Raw genomic sequence first — 20694 nt, 5'->3', positions numbered from 1 at the left:
CGCTATAATTTCTGATGCAGTCATTTATAATGTCCTAGAAAGGAACCAATATGTAACTGGATTGCATAAAGGACCATATTTTACTAATTAAAGGGCATATGGAGACTGTGGATCTTGAGTTACGACATATGACCCAAATAATTCCTGACTGAATCAGCTCTAATTAGGTCTCAGAATGGGCAGAACATGAATACTAAAGTTTCTTCCACCTGGACAGCTTTTGCAGTCTGACTGTTGACTCTTAGCTAAACCATGCTAGCTGAGTTAGCTGAGTCGAATGCAAAAACCTGCAAAACCTACAAAAACTGTTGACACGTCTCTAGAAACACAAAAAATCAAACATGGCACAGATTAAATAAATAAATTAATTTGTGACAGCATCACAATAATAAGTCTATCACAGTGCTCCAAATATGGTATAATTGTTTATGCTAGGCCAGTCGGTTTGTTGTGTTAAAGATATTGGGTCTTACCAAATACCCACCAGAGCGACTTCCTGGTTGATCCAATGAAGAACTGCCAAAATATCAGTTCTCCGAGTGTCCACTAGGGGCAGGTTTCATAATAGAGCAGTTTCTCATTGACCCCCATGTTAAACAGGCCGTTTTCAAAGCATCATTAAATCTATATAAGGGGGTTAAGTTTTCTGTACCAGGCTAGTTTTTATTTTATTGGAGGTTAAAGTTTATGAATATTTAGGGGCGTGGCCATTTAAGTGACAGCTAGCCGCTGGCCCTCACTTCTGCACGGAGGTTTTTTGTCAGCCAGATGGACGTATCTCCCTCCCCCCAACGTCACATACATGCCCTTTTTGGTAAGAGGAAACAAGGCGGAGTTAAAGTCTGTGATTGGATCAAGTTGAGAAAACGGACCTCGATGGAGATGCTAACGTCCATTTTTTATAAAGTCTATGGGTATTACAGGTAAACTTACATACTATGTTAACAGTCAGAGAGCCTATAAGCAGTTACGATGCAAAGAACTGTAATCGAGTGAGCAAAGTTGGCTGACAGCACTTTGTCCTTAGGAGCCGCCATTGTTGTTTTCAACGAGCAATCGCCTCTTAAGTCGTCTCATGTTATCGTCTCAATTTGGCTGCTGTGTAAGGTAACAGGAATGTCACCACTGAAACCACACAGCCACGACTCCTGTATACTGAAACATGCGAAAGAGCTATCCCTGGCAGCATCAGGTTTAATCAGCATTTACCACTTATCTAGACATTACCCAGCAGGGCCGCATGTGAGAATGCAAATGCCCATTTCAGTCGGACTGGGAATCAAACGGAGTGTATGCTGCTAGCTTTCCTAGTATTAAAACTGTTTAATCTGATAGTTAAAGAGTTGATATCATGCTGCTGTGATGGTGAAATGGGAGCTTCATGAAGCAGTGAACCTGCGTCATGAATGACACACTGCTTCGAAGCATGTCATACAGTCAGAAGACATCTGCTGCTAGAATTGCATCGGTAACAAAGGCCTGAAAAACCTCCTTTGTGACGTAACAAGGCCTCGCTCGCAATGGTCACGTGATTGTAAAGCAAGGATTGATACAGTGTCTCGCAACACTACCACTCCACGAGATCGATGCTGTGTCGAGCGAGCAGGCTGGAGCATAACATCACTAGCTGCGGGAAAACAGGGGAGGAAAACAAATCTCTGGCGGTGAAGAAGAAGAAGGGTGATTTAAACAAAGACAGGAACGAAAATGTCTCACTGAAGAGACGGCGAGATCTGGGAACCGCTGTCGGTTAGGATAAATGTCAAAACCATCAGACAAACTCAGAGAACGGAGAGAGATTTGGTTGTTTATGACCAAATTAAGAACCGTCTTTGTCTGGGTGTCGGATCCTTGTCTTGTCCTCCCTCCTGCCGCTCTACCCAGTCGCCCACTGGTTGTGTGTTGAGTGTGTGAAAGAGAAACTCCCGACTGTCTCTATGAATCTATGTGAAAACTGCTATTGTGTGAACTTGTTTAGCAAAGGCGTGAATGTAACAGACATTTATTTATACGTCTGTATGTCTATATGTATGTAAGTTCTGCACTCTAGCTTAAAAGGACACAGAAGAGTAGTAATAATAAGGCATTACAGATATAGTAACATTTGTTTCTTCTTTTCTTTACTGAATGACACAATGCCAATATTTTTTTGCAGTGTCATTTTTAAAAAAATGGCCGATGAGCCACCCACCATTCATATTTCTTCAAAGTAAACAACCTAAATTATTCCTCCTGTGGTTGTTTTTGTTTCCCAAAACCAAGGTACACACTGAACCGTGGATATCACACCACCAATGTTCAATCAGTACACTTCCTATTAATTAAATCCAATGAACGGTGTAGTTTTTTAGTCAGTGAACATAGAAAGGAAATTGCTTTGGAAACCAAGATGCTCTACAGGAAACATACTAGTGAATTACAAACCCGTTAAATAACAAACACCCCAAAAGTACAAAAGACATCAAAGAAGAGATTTCTGAAATCACCACAAATATGCAAGTATCTTCATACGTTTGGCACAAAGTTCAAACCATAATATTCTACGGTCAACATGCTCCAAATGTAATATTAAACTGTGCAGCAGAGATATCAAAGAGAAGTCGCAATGCTGGACTTGCTGTGCCTGTCTGTTGCCCATTACAGTATGCACAGGGCATGACAGCAGCAGCTCCGGCATGAAGCAGTGAGGTGCTGAGCCGGGTGGTCCGTGAGAGCTCCCTGTTATCACAGGCCAACAAAATGCCATGCTGCCTCTGTAGATGAGCCGATCTCCGCTTCTCACTCTCCCAGGGAAAGGTCAGATAGCTACAGAGGAGTTTTTATTTTTTTTAATAGAATGCTAGGACATGCCAGAGGCTAAAGACGTAATGTTGCAGATGCATAAAATACAGAAATCCCATCATTTCAGCATCAATAACAACACCTTAAACTCTTTTTAATCACGTAGCTGGGGTAGATAGTTCTTATCATTTCTAATGCATTTTGTTGCCAATTAAAGCAGTTTTAACTATAGAAACATGAACGCTTACAGGTTGAATATGTAGAATCTTTAATAAAAGTTATTTAAAAAACTAATAATACACCCACGGGGCCTTTTGGGGGGTACAGAATGAAAATATTGCTTTCCCATTCAAAATATATGTATATGTCTTTATATTTATTTAGTCTGAATTCATTCATCCATCTTCAAGCGCTTGTCCCTGTCGGGGTTGCGGGGGGCTGGAGGACATCTGGTGTGAGGTGGGGTCCACCCTGGACAGGACGCTAGTCTATCGCAGGACACATAGAGACGAACAGAGACAGACAACCATTCACACCTACGGGTGATTTAGAGTCATCAATAAACCGAAAACCTGCACGTCTTTGGACTGTGGGAGGAAACCGGAGAACCCGGAGAAAACCAACGCAGACACGTTATTATTTTAAAACATTTTTGACGAGTTTGACAATGACTTTCTGTCACGTTCTGTTTACATTGTAGCAGCCGATAGCAGCCGGCGTTTCGGGTTGCCAGGGTTGTCTGTTGTTGCTACGGAAACAAGGAATCATTTTGAGTTGAGAGCTAGCTATTTAATTACACAGCACTAAAAAGAAAGACTTCAGTTGGAGACTGGCTAATGTTCAATACTGTTGTCAAATGAATTGATTAGTCCAAATGAGTGGTTACCCTGTATGATTCATCACTTGACATGGAGCAGGCTGATCGCTTGACACACTTAGCAACGAACCTGGCAACCCGACTGCTGGAGTTATTTTTTGTTGTTGCGACTACGATCTTGAGACACTAGATGGCGGTGTTCTGCTCATTCTCCATATTCGACCTTTAATTTAGTTTCTCCTTATTGGTTTGTTAAAGATCGTCCTGGGTTTAATCATCTGACACGTGTAACACTGTTGGGGCCAGATACACAAATAATGTGTTTGCAGAAAAAAAAAACATACTTTTCACACATAAATTGATATTTCTAAAAGAATGATGGTGCAGTGAGAACGAGGGCACCTTGTCCGTGTCAGAACAGCACACACACTGTGAGTCTGAGGGGCAATCATTCTGAAATTCAGTTTTTGAATCCAGGTGTGAAGGTTTTTGTTGCGGTCTACACATCTACTGTACATACAATCTGCCACATTTACACAGACTATTTTCATTCAATCCTTTGGTGTTTAGTCTGCTATGGTGTTTAACACTTGACATCTAATTTATCTGTGTTCATGTTCTTTGTTATCATTGTATTCTCTATTCTCAAAGCATTATTACCACTGCACATGCAATGAATTAAAGACATTTTGAGTGCTATAAATAACCACAGCTGTGTGTTTTTGGAGGACTTATTTTTCTTTATAGCTTAACGGAGTTTCCCTTTAATGCTTTACCCCCCTGTTTCAGTCTCATTGTTGTTCTCCCCTCGTCCCCGGGCCCACTCAAGGAAATCTATCAGAGAGATTTGCAGAGTAGATTAAGGTGTTCATAAGCAAACACTTAAGGTGATCTACTTACGGTTAACTCTACAGGAGAGTTCAGATGCACACAATTTCACAAAGATAGACATTTCTGCCTTTTTGCATGCTCACGAGATTTAAGTCTTGACCCCACTTAAGAGTTCTCGGCTCCTGTTTAGTGCACAGTTAGAATCCAAAACATCTTGGCTGCAGAGACGATACACAGCCAAAAGTAACTCGTGGCCTTTTCCAGAAAATGTGCAGGGTACAGCTTTAACAAATTTGTGGCCTCAAAGGACAGTGTACAGTGTACAGTGCTGGCAGTAGCTCAGTCCATATGTGACTCAGCTGGGAACCGGAGGGTCACCGATTCGAGTCACTGTGTGGACCATGAATGGAGCGTGGCTGGACAGGTGCCAGTTCATCTCCTGGGGTGTTGTTGAGCAAGGCACCGAACCCCCAACTGCTCAGGGCGCCGGTCAACTGGCAGCCCCGTCGCTCTGACATCTCTCCATTAATCACATGTATATAGGTCCTGTTTGTGCGTGTGTGTGTATTTCAGGCCTGTGTGTGTGTAACATGTATAATAACAGAGTGAGAAAAATTGAATTTCCCCTTGCGGGATTAATAAAGTAAGTCTTCTTCTTCTTCTAAAGTGTGACATTCATTAAGTCTCCAGCGCCAGATGTCAATCATTCAGCTCCCCGTCTTCTACTTTATCGCTATCTATTTTGCAAGGGCACCGTTTCTGCATCTGGACGATTGTTTGGTGGATATGCTCTTGCCGACCACATTCTCGTTGGTCAGACAACCACTACTGTTACTTTCCTAAGGCCACGTATCCACAAAAGCATTTTCATCCCAGCTGAAAAATGTCAGGCGCACTGAATGTGCCCAGCCTAGAGGACCGAAGTGCTTTGGAGGGGCAGTGCTTTTTCCAGCTGAGATCCCCAGATGTAAAAATGTGGGGCACTTAGGGAGAGAGGACAGATATATATATATGTATATACGTCCATTGTTGTACACTTGTACATGTAGGATGTCACGGGTGATCCGTCTGTCCCGCCCCACCTTCACTGTGAGTAGACGGCTGGGTAAAAACAGTGAGCAGTGAGTACAGCTTTCAAGTTGAACATTTTTGGCATCTCTTGGCGACCAGAAAAAAAAGAAATTGATGTCATTTAATCAGTGGAGATGGAACAGTCTACTCTGTTGCAGTCCAATTTCCCCTTTTAATTCATTATAACCTGTGCACGGACACGATTTCCCCTCTATGACACTGCCATACATGCCACACACCAAAGTTTGAGTCGGGGAAAATGTAACAAATTTATGCCATTTAATTAGAGGGAATGGAAAAGTCCAAATTTCTCTGTGTTAAGCTGATGAGACACTTGAAAAAAGAAGAAGAAAACCCTGCATAATGCAGCTTCGATATCCATGTGGATTTATTACTGGGCAGAAGTACTTACACTGCACCTCCAGGTATTTCTGTGCTTGGAAGTCCTTGACTGCAGGGTGGTCCACGATGCAAGCCACCGGTACTCCATCATCCTCCTTACTAACGGTGAACGTCAGCCGGCTGGTAACTGTGTACATCTTGTCGTAGGTCAGCTCAACTTTGGGCTTGCCTACGGGGGAAACATAAAACACATGCAGACTGAAACACAGCAGTACGGGTGCATTTTGGATTTCAGTTCAAATATGAATGAGCCTCACACAGAACGACAATGAACGTCACTTCACGGACTGTGGTCTGACCATCACAGGATCACAGGAGAATGTAGGTGTCGTTCAGCCCACCACCAGCCACTTTGAGCTTCATTCTGGCTCTTTAGAAACCTACGGGTGACGTCACAGAGAGGAAAGTCCATATTCTTTATAGTTCATGGGTCCCCCTGGACAGGTTACAACTACACTAGGCCATTTAGAGGCTCCAGTTAAACTAGCCTGCATGTCTTTGGACTTGGAGAAAACCTGCATGGATCCAACTGGAGGATTTGAACGTTGCTGTGAGACAACAGGGATCACCACTGCACCATCGTTCCTGCCATTCTCTTGTAGTTTCTGAATCCTGGTCTATAATTTCTCATTTAAACACAAACAGAACTGCTTGTTTTCCTAACTGACTTCTCACAGTTTGCTGGTTGGTTGTCTTCCTCCTTTAGGGCTCAATTGATTTTTAGTGTGCTTTTCCACGCTAAAGTTATATAATGACAACTGAGCTCCAAGTTTAGGCTGGCTTTACAGATAAATATGAATACAAATCAGCTCGCTTTTATTCTAAATTCTTTTTAGAAAATACATACAAAACTTTATATTTTGATTTTTCATAACTTCAGCTAAAAACTCAGCGTACCAGGGTCAGTCGACTAAGTTTTACTTTAAATAACAAAGCCACTTTTGGACACAAGGCTGCCAAGGGTAAAAACTGCTTTCAAATGTTAAGGCCTGACAATGACAGCCATTGTTCGGCTGACTGTCTCTCTTCCATTGACCTTACGTAATCTGTGGAGTGGTAGTGAGGAGGGTGTCCTTGAGATTGGTCAGGGAAGGTGAATCAGCGAACAATTGCCTGCCGTCAGGGGCAACGATGCGACTGTGAATCACTCATTAGACTTTATGAAGCCAGATTTATTGTGTGGCCACCTTTTGTGCAGCGCTGCCAGATTCGAAGCCTCTAAAGTAACCCCCCCTCTGATTAGTGCCTGCTCTGTAATATCACACGGACAATATGTTCTCAAAAGCAATGAAGAGGATACCTCATCACAGTCATACAAAATAAGAGGGATAGCTGCAGACAGCGCCGCACGGCAGAGTCGCAAAGAGAGATTGATTATTTTTACCCCTTTGTCCTACTTCAGTCTGTTGCACAAGTGTGTTTGCGTCCCATCAATAAAACACCTGCTGGAAGCAAAAAAAAAAGTGCAAGAGCCTGCAAAGAGAAATGTCCAGGAGAAAGTCTGTCCTAATGCGAACATCCATCGGTTTATATTTCAGCTATAAAATAAGTGCTAACTATTCCTGAGCTGAAGCTGAGCCACTGCGGTGACACCATCACCGCGGGGACGGCTGTCTCTTTGGATGCGGGGAAAGCAAACCCGTGTGATGTGTCTGGCGTAAAGGAACAGGTTGTCATGAATAAATACCACTAGAGGCTTCGGATTCATGAAAGCACCTGAAACAGGAAGCTGAAGGGGAGTGCTTATATCAAAATGTCTTGACATGCATGAAACGGCGATGAAAAGACGTCTTTATTCAAGTCCTGGGTCTCTGGATCTCTTGTCTGACAGCTTGGGGTTTCCTACGAAACGGATTTAAATCACACCCCTCCTTTTTCTTCTAATTGCCATTACAAAAAAATATCATAATCATAGCTCATGGGAAGCACATGACCCTGTGATAGTATATATTACAAATGCTCGCCTGGATCGAGGTATCTTCACATGACCACAGAGCAGCAACTAGCTGACCATCCGTGCGCGCTCTCATGTAAAGACACAAACAAGTGGATCCAGCTGTGCACTGCGTCGTAAAAGACGTAGCTTGGGCCCATTCCTTGAGGAAGGCAGAGGAGACACAGTAGTCTCACAAGATAGACATGTGTGACAGAACTCCAGATGTGCTGCATCAAATATTAATCTGTTCAAGGAGAAACAATGTAACCCATGAGGGACACGATGCATCATCACACATGTGCCCATTGTTTTCTATTGAAGCTCACCCACTGGAGGAATCATACCAGGTTGATGCCTAGAGTTGACATGCAGCAACACTCCGCAAAGCAATTTGATCACGTCGTCTCCCTCGATTGGCACATCCCAGCTAATGCACCTCTATAATTTATCCTGTGTGTTCTACGGGCATCAAATAATACAGGTCATATCACAAAATACTACGCAAATAGTGCCGGTTTCTATCGCCTTTTAGCACTAATGTAAAGCTGGTTTTCCTGATCCTTACCCTTGAATCTCCCTGCAGTTGGAGAGGTAAAGGTAAGACGGTAGAGAGGGTAATGATAACTGCACATCACCACGACATGACTGCCATCCATCACGCATTTGCTCATTACTACATCTAATTTAAATTCTGTTTGCATTCAGTTTATTCGTTTTTATATTACTTTATTAACGTTTTAATTGTGTATATTTTAGCTCTATATCCTAACTTTTTATGTCTTTAGGCCTTCACACACCAGGGGCATTTTAATGTAGCTCACATGTGAATGCATTGTCTCAAACAGATGTTTTTGTCATGAGTACTTTCATACAGAACGTGAATATTACGCAACAATAAGGTCAATTTTCTGTCAAATTCGAGTATTTTCGTGGCATTTATTCATCAAGCCCCAGTGTATGGACATCTTTAGATCCAGTTTGCTTTTACCTGCCTGCAGTTTAATATTAGAAAAATACATATTTTGTGAGTATTGCGGGAGGATGTCTGAGGTAACATGAATAATGAATGAAGAACCTTAAACCTTGAGTTTTTAGGTGAAGGCCTGATCGGCAGAAAGCAGCAAAGCAGAATATATATAGATATAAAAAAAGCTGGAAACATGCTGACCTGGTGACTACCTGCAGGGCAAGCACACAAATGCATTGTAGTGGTTTGCAGACTGTGCATTAGTTAGCACGTTAGCTTGGTGACGGGGCAATAAGTCGTACAGTTTTTCAAACACCAGCAGGCGATACACTGTGTTAGGTCTTGGTTCAATAGGTTATATGCATCATTTTAATATGTTTTAATAAACATTCAACCAGTCCGGCCCTCGGCTTGCAGCAGATTTGTTTTTTTGGCCCTCAGATGTATTTGACTTTGACATCTCTGCTCTAGATGCTTTTACACATTCACTGCAAAACCGAAACAATCAGGACATTAACCGGCAGACCCGCACGTGTGAACGCAAACATCGGATTCAGCCGACCGCAAACGGAGTTCACCCTCCCAGCTCCGTAGCACGGAGACTGGATAATCTCTTAGTGTATGCGTGTGAGTGAGTTCAAATACAGAAACGTTTTAAACATCCATGGAAAAACAGTGTACCGTATCAATATCAAACTATTTTTTTGTCTTGGTATGATTATTTCTCTTTTGTTTATTTTACATTTTAGTTTCTCTCCTCAGTAGTTTGTCCCTTTCTTCTGTCCTTTGTGTTTTTTAACTAAACAATAGCTTTTTTTTTTACATACAATACACATTTTTTACATTTATATTGTTGATTAATTGTAAGGAACGCAACATGCCAAGCCCCTTGTGGATTTCCTTTGCGTGTCATTTTTCACTTAATGTCTCTTAAATGTGTTGTTGCTGTTTTTTAACTCTGGACCCGATTCTCCCGACATTGCGCGGGGTGCATGTGTGAAAACGACGTTTGATAGAGCGGGGTTATGGAATATACAGAGAGAGGTAATAGGCCTCCTCTATTGTTCCTTCAAAGGTCAGCAGCGTCCGGCGCAAATCTACTAATACAGCGCTGCGTAATTTGAAAAATAAAATCAATAATACACCGCCAATCATTCTGGTGCCCTTGTTTATTTACAGTATACTCTCTTATCCTATCGTGGGTCGCAGAGGGGGGGCTGGAGTGTTCTGTAGACCCGGCCCGGTCTCCTTTCTCCCGCCTGTTTCACTTCTTAACCATATTATTGTAAAACAGTAAGGGAGTAGTGTCTGGCTAAATAAAACATAAGTATCTACACTTCAATCGCTTTACTTTGACCAAAATATTCCTCTATTCGCTTGTAGAGTCGTCCTGCCGGGGAAGAGAGGGGTAATTGAAATCACCCTGTGGTTGTCTCGTAAGACTCGAGGCTAATGGTTGTTCTGGTCCCTGTCAGTCAAACAAATGCCCTACCTGCTTTCTTTTCTCTTTTCATCCTTTCTTTCATCCTAAAAGAGCAGAACCAAATGACCTGCATAAGCTACAGCTCCCTCTTTTCATGGTTTTCACCGCAGTCGAATCAAAAGAACTGGAGATATCGGTGCCTGCGCGTACGCTGATAAATCACCAAACAACAGGATAACACTGAAAAGAAAAGATACGTTGATAATAATGAGGTAATGGGTGTGTGCATATTAGGAACACTGATTGGATTTACATTGGCAAGCATGACAATTGCAACCTTTAAATGATATTTAAGAGAGCCCGATTATCCCTCCAGGTAATTAAGTTAAATTCTGGGGACGTTTAATTAGAAATAAGTCTGCCAGGCAAGGAGCCACAGCCGGAGGTAATTTAAGTAATTTTGTCCTAGTGTCAGAACTCTGGCACCCTCAGCCATCCTTTTTTTATTTTACCATCTTTCATTTCCCTGCACTCCTTTGTCTCTCACATGTTCAGCGTCTGCAGAGCAACACCAGGCTTCTTTCTAAGCGACAACTAAACAAAGGTTTGTGCAGTTATTTGACACGGTTTACTAAAGAGCCAGCGTTAAGATGGCAGTGGTGTCAGTTTAAAACTGTTCTTGCGAAGACAGTAGGTATTTAAAATGAAAAAAAAGATGGATTTTATAACTGAGCCCGCCATTGTTTAAAGGTTGTTTCTACTAGAAGCACCTTCTCACCTGTGTCGAGAAAAGATCAGAACAAATGCAGCAGGCGCGCTCACCGACTCACTGTCAGCTTCCTGTTACAGATTTCCTAAAGGAGATTAAGTTACCAGAGGATTATATCAAATATCAAAGCTAGGGGGGAAAGCAAAAGGGGTTTCGTTTGTGATTTGTAAAACAAACTTTAAATGTGAAACTGTAAAAGAACAAAGTTTCAGTAACTCATCTAATATACGAGGGACAATGTCACGATGGTTTAATGTTTTCAGATGCACCTGTACGTGTTTGCTGCTCAGATATCGTGTTTATAGAGTCATTACTAAGGCTTTTAATTCAAAATATTAATGTTTTATGAATTTTATGTAATTGAATTGCATTAGACTTCAGAGTATATTATTGTTATAGATAAATGATCTCATCTCATCTTCAGCCTCTGATCCGGGGTCGGGTCTCGGGGGCAGCAGCTTTAGCAGGGGACCCCAAACTTCCCTTTCCCGGGCCACATTAACCAGCTCTAACTGGGGGATCCTGAGGCGTTCCCAGGCCAGTGTGGAGATAAATGATAAATAAATGAATGGATAAATGATGTTGTTAATAAATTATGTATTTAAACAGACAGTATTCATCTTGCCAGATTTTTTTTTCAGTAGAGTTATCACTGTAATTAATCTTCTACATCCCTGCACCATTTTTCCCCCAGTATGAATAAGCTTCCCTTCATATGGGGTATTTTTTTCTTAATTCAATTCAAGGTGCCGTGATGGTTAAGGTTGGGTAGCCTGAATCCGCCAAACTCATGCTTCATTTGTTCTGGCAGATAAGTCTGACCCCTCTCCCATTCAGACACATTTCCAACAGTTTGTTCATTATATGGACCAATCCCAGCCATTTATCTCATGTGGGGGCGGGTTTAAGACGCTGACTGACAGCGTCGGCTTCTAGTCTGCAGGTCCGTTCAATTGAATTTCAATTCAATTTTATTTACAGTGCCAAATCATAACAAAAGTTACCTCAGGACACTTTACAGAGTAGGTAAAGACCACACTCTATGACTTATTTATGATTTAAATAGACCCAACAATTCCCCCGTAGAGTACGGTGGCAACGCAAACCTTCCCTATAACAGACAGGAACGTCAGACAGACCCAGCTCTGTGGAGGACGCACATCTGTCTGCACCGGTTGGGGAGGAGAAAATATACTATATATACAAATGAGTGGCTAGTGAGAATGCTGGCCTGCGTGTGTTACATACAGATTAAATGGTGCATTACTTTAAGTAGGTATGAGTTCAAACAACTAATGAGAACAGAGTACTTACAGCCTGAGCATTGCAGATACTTGCCTGTACACACTGGTCAGCAGAAACGAAGCATTGCAAGTGAATTTCACTGCATTCGTTTTGTGTGAGTTGAGCGCTAGTTTTGAGACAACCCCTGACCTTGGCACATTCTCAGATTTGAGCTGACCACTAAGGTTTAATGCGCTGCAGTGTAGAGGTGAAGCTGCTCAGGGCCTTCTACACAACTTCTGATTAGGACCTTTGTTTCAAAGTCTTTACAAAGCTTGCTGCCTGGGCTCTGAGGTGGAGCTGCCTGGCAGGAGGCCTGTTCACCCCTGAGCTCTGCTAAGACTTCTAAAGCTCAGCTACCTTTGATGAAGGCATGAAAGTTGTCATGGCGCCGACAGGCTCTGGCCACCACAGCGCGTCCACATTGCTTTAATGGAAACTATTCAAAGTCACAGCAGAACACCATTTAAAAAGCAACGGCATTGATGCAATCAATAAATAGGGAAAGGAAGAAAGAAATGTGCCCTTAAATTGCTTCATCTAAATCCATGACATATGGGCTTCAAATATGCATATGTGCATGCAAACGTTAGAATTTGCTCAATTTAAAAGGGGAACATGCGCACCTTCATAAACTTGTTTGAAGGAGCATTTTGTGAACAACAGGAATGGAAACACCAGTGGCAAAGTAGTGAAATTAAGGATTTTTCTCAGAAGTATCTTCATTGCATGGTAAACACAGTCTAAACAGTAATTCACGTTGACCTTTTAGGTCTAAAACTCTGCTTTCTCTGTCGGTTTGTTCAACAAACCGCGCATGAAATGACAAGCAGCCTATGGAGTGTGTCATTTGGTGCGTACCACGATTGCTTTCACTTACAGCGGTTTTATCCATTTCCAGGTTCTTCCCTTTGTAGAACAACACCACTGATGAGGCACAATGCACTGGAAAAGCAAATGCTCAGTAAAGGCATCGAGCTCGGGCGTCCCCTGATGCCCAACAACGGGGCCTGTGCTTTGCTGGTGTGTAACAACAAACGATCCAACATCGACTTGGATACATAACCACTTGTTTTTGAGCTCTGAAATGGTCCGGCTCTCTACACTCGTGGTGCTCGCTGCTGCTGCGACATGCCGCCCCTCAGGACATTTTGTCTGCTTTGATTTAGCCATTCCTCGACCCGTCCACCTGATCCCAAAAATGGTGTTAAAATTAAATGTTATTTTTGAAATTTAGTCATAGTCCTGGGATTAAAGGTCCATGTCGGTTTAAGTTCTTAAATTTAGTATGTTATCATTCATTCATTCATCTTCAACCGCTTGTCCCTGTCGGGGTCGCAGGGGGCTGGAGCCGATCCCAGCTGACAGAGGGCGTGATGCGGGGTCCACCCTGGACAGGACGCCAGTCTATCACAGGACACATAGAGACGAACAGAGACAGACAACCATTCACACCTACGGGTGATTTAGAGTCATCAATGAACCGAACACCTGCACGTCTTTGGACTGTGGGAGGAAACCGGAGAACCCGGAGAAAACCCACGCAGACACGGGGACATGCAAACTCCACACAGAAGGGCCCCAGCCGATTTGAACCAGGAACCCTCTCGCTGTGAGGCGACAGTGCTAACCACAATTCCACCGTGTCGCCTTGGTTGACAAAAAAATCAAAGTCAAAGTCAAGGAGGACCATGATCATTTTATTTTCCAGGGCGGTTTCACACCTTATGGTTCATTTGCTTTGGTCCAAATCATTTGATGAATTGAGCGTTTTCTCCTTGGTTTGGTTCATTTCACAGAGAAAAATCCAAGTGAACCAAAATGCATCACTCCAAACCACAGGAGGACATTCACCCAGACTACAAACAAACTGCACCAGAGTTTGTTTGGGTCCAGATCAAAGGGTCTTGGCGCGGTTGTTTTGGTCTGCGCTCGAGTGCGATTACTGTGCTCACACCTGCTCAAACACATCGCACCAAGGGGGAAAACAAACCAAAGTCTGATTTAACCAGACTAAAAACCTCCAGTGTAAAAACACCCTTAGTCTAGTTTAAATCAAGACAACGTTAGAGCAGTTTAACCTCAATGGGCGCTCGGGCTGTTAGCTGTTCAGCACCTAGACTCTGGAACTCACTCCCACTACAAATACGCACTCTGGAGTCCACTGACAGGTTCAAATCCCACCTCAAAACACACCTTTTTAAATTGTTCTACTATCTGTCCCCCATACTGTTTTATCCCTCTTATTTATTTATCTACCGACTTTGTGTCTTCTCTTTGTACATGTGTATGTATTTGTATGTGCTATTGTATTTATGTTTTGTTTTTCTTTTAACATGTAAGGTGACCTTGGGTGTTTGAAAGGCGCCAACAAATATATTCATTCATCTTCAACTTCGTGTCCCTGTCAGGGTCGCGGGGGGCTGGAGCCGATCCCAGCTGACATTGAGCGTGAGGCGGGGTCCACCCTGGACAGGACGCCAGTCTATCACAGGACACATAGAGACGAACAGAGACAGACAACCATTCACACCTACGGGTGATTTAGAGTCATCAATGAACCGAACACCTGCACGTCTTTGGACTGTGGGAGGAAACCGGAGAACCCGGAGAAAACCCACGCAGACATGGGGACAACATGCAAACTCCACACAGAGGGTACCCGCCGGGGCACGAACCGGGAACCCAATCGCTGTGAGGCGACAGTGCTAACCACTACACCACTGTGTCGCCCCACTTGCAAACACACGCAAAATCGCAGAAAGCCTTCGTGCGTTAGCTAAAACCGAGCTGGGTATTTATCTGCTGTTGTGTCGAGCCGCAGTAAGATGTGTCACAGGTAGAATCGACCTGACTGTTTCTAGTCAAACATACAAAAATGCAGAGAGGGCGCCTGATATGAAGTTGTAGAATTGAAGTGTGATGTTCTCTTTGAGGTTTTGCGGACTGATGTCACCCTAATTAAGCGGCTGATTCATGTGCTCATCAACACTCACAACGGCTGAGTGAACAGGTGAACATTTCAGGTTCACTGTGACTTCTAAAGAGAAAATTGCAGTAACCTGGCAGGCGTGTATGGGCAGGATCGACAATCAGCAGATCTGAAAGCTTAAAGTACGCGTTTTTTTCTCCCTTTCTTCCAAGGAAATGTGAAATTTATGTATGGTTGTGTTTTTCAAAGCGAGGGGAATGCAGAGGGAGGTTTTCTTTCTTCGCATCATTCAGCCCTTTTTCTCTGTTCCCTGGAACACCGTGTTTCACTGTGGTGTTTTTTTTACAAACAGACGGATGAGTGAATATTTGTGAGACGAACTTTAGCTCCGATACTACATGAGGTCTTTGAAAATGTCTTGGTCCATGATTGTGATTGTCTCTTTCCGAGCGAAGCCGGCCTACCTGGAAGTTCTTTATCTCCCTTCATCCATCTGATGGTGGCAGCGGGCTTACTGCTCATGGCAGTGCAGGTCATCTCCGTCTCGTTGCCCTCGCTCAGGACCTCATCCCGGGCCTCGATGATGGGGTTACCCGGAGGGACTACGACAGGACACAGAAACAAAACTCTGTAAACACAAGGGGGAATATGTCGTTCTAAAACCCTGAGCAGCATGGTGAGCAGACAACAGAGCGGACAGAGAGGACAGGGTTTATCTTTTTTGTTTTTTTCCGTTTTCACGCCCTAACTGTTCAGTACAGCTGAAGAGAGAAGGGATGACATGCAGCAAAGCACCGCAGGTCCGTGCTGAACCCGGGCCTCTATGGCGAGGACTTTTAGCCTCTGTATATGGGGCACCTGCTCTACTGCTGAACCACTGGGCGCCTGGAGAGGGTTTTACCAAGTTTGATGCCCAAAGTAGGTCGGATGACATTAAAAGGGTGCAGAACACCCATAATTCAGGGCACTATGATGGATGGCTATGAGGAAACTTGTCCAAATTACTTATTCGTTACAGTTAATTCAATAACATTTACAAGCATGATTATATTAAGCAAATAAAAAAATATCAAACATGGACATTTTCATTTCCTTTCATTTGGTGCGCTTACATATGTCGACTTTGCAGAACGAAAACAAAATAACAATTCACTTTTCTGCTAAATAGCATCATCATATGTTTCTTATAACAGCACTTTTACACGTTTCTTGAAAATAAAAAGTGATTGGGAAGTTTTACTTTCACTTTTTAAATTGTTCCACAGACGGACACCTTGAATTGAGATGCGTCTTTCCTTTGGTTTTGGACATTATGTTAAAGTCCAGATGAATGCACAAAAAGAAAAAAAGGCGTAGGAGACAAACCCGAAATATCATATTATTGTGTTATTATATTTATAGACTAATATAACGCTAACGTATAATTTGATATTGCATTGAGTCATATGTGAAAAGATAAATACATGAATATACAACTGTTAATTTCAGTTTTTTGCAAATTACAAAGTGGGTAAAAATTCTACACGTTGGTAAGAATGATATTTATATGATTACCAAAATAAAACAATAAAATAGCTCATCTCCAAAGTATAAATACACAATAGGCTTTCATATCTCTTTGGTAAAATGTGTGCGCCTGTGATAGAACATTTAAAATGAAGCTATGTGTGTAGACTCTACAGTCTTAGTTAGATTAGAATAGTTATATACAGTAGTTGATGTCCCGATGTTATGTTAATAGTGTTGCATATCCATGGACGAATTATGAACCAATGGGCCCCTGGGCACAGACACATGGGGGCCCCCCACCCTGAACTAGACACCAAAACTCAAAGCATACTTGTCATCATTTTGCCACCTCCTTGTTGTCATTTTGTGGTTGTTTTTATAGTCGTTTTGCATCTATTTTTAGTGGTTTTCCGTGCTTCTGGTTGATTGTATTCATTGTGTGTATGTTTTTGATTGATGTGTGTCAATCATTTAGCATCTCTTCGTGCTTATTTTGCATCGCCGTAGTCATTTTGGATCCTTTGTAGTTGTTTTGTGGTAATTTCACATCTATTTGTGATTGTTTTGTGGGGGGTTTTACGCAACATTTTGTGACTATGGGCCCCTGACACTATGGGCCCCTGGGCCTGTGCCCCGTAGGCCCATTCAGTAATCCATCCATGTGCATATCCCCATACACTCTCTAGTTGTGTCCGTTCTCTAGGCCTTTAAAGCCTGAAACACACATTACTGTATGTTATAATTGTCTCCTCAGGCTTTTGTTTTTGAATGCTTCCCATGAATAAGTGACAGGGACACATTTAAGTGAAAACAGAATGCCGCTGCTCTTTAACAAGCTCGTCTGCAATGAAAAGCCGATGACAGCTGACCTTATAGCCAATCAGAACATTGAATGAAAAACTGCTTTCATCATCTGATAGCAAGCTCTGAGCTGAGCGATAACAATGTAACCCGATTCACGCTTGCTTAGAGAGGTCATGTAGAATATAATTAAACTCTCTCTCTCTCATGCACATACACACGAGTAAAGGCACACATTCTTCCTTATTATTTAAAGGTTTGAGGGTTAAGACTTGATTTAAAGGTTCAGGTTAGAATTAGTTTGGGGTAAGGTTTAAGGTGAGGTAAGGTGTAGGCATTCAGTTGTGATCGTTAAGGTTGGGTAGCCTGAATCCGCCAAACTCATGCTTCATTTGTTCTGGCAGATAGGTCCGGCCCCCTACATTATATGGACCAATCCCAGCCATTTATCTCATGTGGGGGCGGGTTTAAGACACTGACTGACAGCGTCACCTTCTAGTCTGCAGGTCCGTTCAATTGAATTTCAATTCAATTTTATTTATAGTGCCAAATCATAGCAAAAGTTATGTCAGGACACTTTACAGAGTAGGTAAAGACCACACTCTATGACTTATTTATGATTTACAGAGACCCAACAATTCCCCCGTAGAGTACGGTGGCGTTGAAAACCTTCCCTATAACAGACAGGAACGTCAGACAGACCCAGCTCTGTGGAGGACGGACATCTGTCTTGACTGTTCAGTTCAGTTTACCAGGTTCTCGAAACCCAAACCAGACAGCACTGATCAAATACGACTCAAAATTCAGTTACTGTATTGCCTATTTCTCACATAAAATGTTTTCAGAAACAATCAGAAACATTATTTTAAGGTGCAATCACTGCCTTTTGTTGCTCTAATTGGTCTTAGGTCTATCCAGAAGTGTTTTGTTCTGCATCGTCATTAACGTCCCATGGAAATCAGAAAAATTAATTGAGAAGTTTCAGACTAATAAGCATTTGTGATTAGTCTGTTTATACCAGGCTAAAGGTTAAGGTAAAGGGCTAGGGAATGCACTATGTTAATAAGTGTCCTCACAAAGATAGAAGTACAGATGTGAGTGTGTGTGTGTGTGTCTGTGTTTTATCAGTATGTGTATGTGTGTAATTGTTCATCCTTGGTGCTGTATATCAGCTTGTTTAAACATTATGACACGACCTCATAAGAATCACATATGAACTACACGACTTTGCAGTTTCCAGTTTGCACAGCGAGCTGTTGTCAGCCACGTTGCTCAGCATGTGAGCGCGTGCTGCCTTCCACAGCTGAAATGTTGATTAATAGGCTTTACTTGCCTTCTGCTAATAACATTGAATGTTTCTGTGTATGTTAATGTGTGTGTGTGTGTGTGTCTGTGTTTTGTCGTTTTACTTAGCACGGTGATGTCAGCGTAGGCTTCCTGTGGGGGGTCCGTGTAGAGCTGGCAAACATATCGGCCCTCGTCTGACAGCGAGACGTTAGACAGCGACACCCGCAGCTCGTTGTCTGAGAAGTTCACCAGCTGAAAGCGAGCGTCTTTCAGTGCTGCAGGAGAAAAAAAACACGATGGATTTAAAAATGGATACGTGGCATGTTCACATATACAGGATGTACACAAATGCATAGCGGAATTACTTTAACTTTAACTATAACTATATAAACAATACAAGTAATGTTGACATCAGATGCAGTAATAAATCCATACACTTATAACGGTCCTCTTTACTTGTCACTCTTGAAGTATTTGGGCGCTTTTTCTGTTACTCTGGAAACCGTTTTATATACAGTAGCTACATTTCCTTGGGACAAACCTAAACGGACAAACCAAACTTCAGAATTCATCAACATTTACTGTCAAATCCTGTGCAGTGATTGACTGTTTGAGGTCTTGGACCCGCAGACATCAGAAGGCCCTATCATAGCTGGCATCTTCCCTGTGATGCTGTGCCAGGCCTGTACAGCAGCCAACTTTACTTTAGCTTTCAGTTCGCTGTTTCTTTGCTCAGTGGATTGAGGTCAGGCGGCACAGCCAGTCAGGAATATTCCGCCGTTACCGTTTTCGCTTTTCTTTTGTCATCCACCGCTAGCCTAGCATCAGACTGAAATGCCATTTTCATTACACGTTCAATCTGTTTCTGTTTGGATCTGTTCTATGGGGTGTTTTTGCCCTGAGTTATCCGTAGTGAGTGTTCAGCCTATATCATTTTTTAGCTGAACACAGACGCTTGAGTCTCTGCTGCGAGGAGAAGTTAACATTTTTCCTGACATTAAAAGGAATATGCAGATTTAAGAGTTGCTATTTCTGTGAGTCGACTGAGAACAACTTCTGCAGCTCAGTCGACGTCTCTTTTTATGGATGGAACAATTCTCCTGGCTCTGGCACAGTAACAGGGTGTCCCCAACAATGCTGACAAAAGTGAAGAATAGAAATCATGTTGAGGGATAGAAAACTCAAGTTGTATTAATTGCTTCTTTTCCATCAAGGTTTGATCCATCACGCGATGGAAAAAAATGTCCTACAATCCAGACCTGCAATTAATTTCATTATTCATTCATCTGCTGATTTGTCATTTAGACTAACGTTTAATAAAATAGTAGGAAGTGCTCATTACTCTGCTTTAAAACAAAGGGTGCATTTTTTTGTGTGTCTCAACAGCACTGCAGAAGCACAATAAAGGGGCAGCAGAAGCACAATAAAGGGGCAGCAGAAGCACAATATAGGGGCGGCAGAAGCACAATATAGGGGCGGCAGAAGCACAATATAGGGGCGGCAGAAGCACATTATAGGGGCGGCAGAAGCACATTATAGGGGCAGCAGAAGCACATTATAGGGGCGGCAGAAGCACATTATATGGGCGGCAGAAGCACAGTATAGGGGCGGCAGAAGGACATTATAGGGGCAGCAGAAGCACAATATAGGGGCGGCAGAAGCACAATATAGGGGCAGCAGGAGCACACTATAGGGGCGGCAGAAGCACAATATAGGGGCAGCAGAAGCACACTATAGGGGCGGCAGAAGCACAATATAGGGGCGGCAGAAGCACCTTATAGGGGCAGCAGAAGCATAATATAGGGGCGGCAGAAGCACAATATAGGGGCGGCAGAAGCACCTTATAGGGGCAGCAGAAGCATAATATAGGGGCGGCAGAAGCAC

The 20694-nt window shown here is 42.7% G+C and overlaps 1 protein-coding gene across 3 annotated transcripts in view; it reads right to left on the bottom strand.

Annotated features, from left to right (window-relative positions):
* Positions 1–20694, bottom strand: part of cadm1a (cell adhesion molecule 1a) — a 422806-nt gene that overhangs the window by 69630 nt on the left and 332482 nt on the right. For all 3 annotated transcript variants that reach the window (XM_083926363.1, XM_083926362.1, XM_083926364.1), the window contains 3 exons: positions 18933–19085; positions 15678–15815; positions 5913–6071 (listed from right to left, as the gene is read on the bottom strand). In XM_083926363.1, coding sequence (XP_083782489.1) covers positions 5913–6071; positions 15678–15815; positions 18933–19085 — 450 coding nt within the window. The remainder of the gene's footprint in view (positions 1–5912; positions 6072–15677; positions 15816–18932; positions 19086–20694) is intronic.

The sequence above is a fragment of the Echiichthys vipera genome (assembly GCF_963691815.1).
Source record: "Echiichthys vipera genome assembly, chromosome: 14".
Lineage (NCBI taxonomy): Eukaryota > Metazoa > Chordata > Actinopteri > Perciformes > Trachinidae > Echiichthys > Echiichthys vipera.
This window is presented reverse-complemented; position numbering and strand designations above follow the sequence as displayed.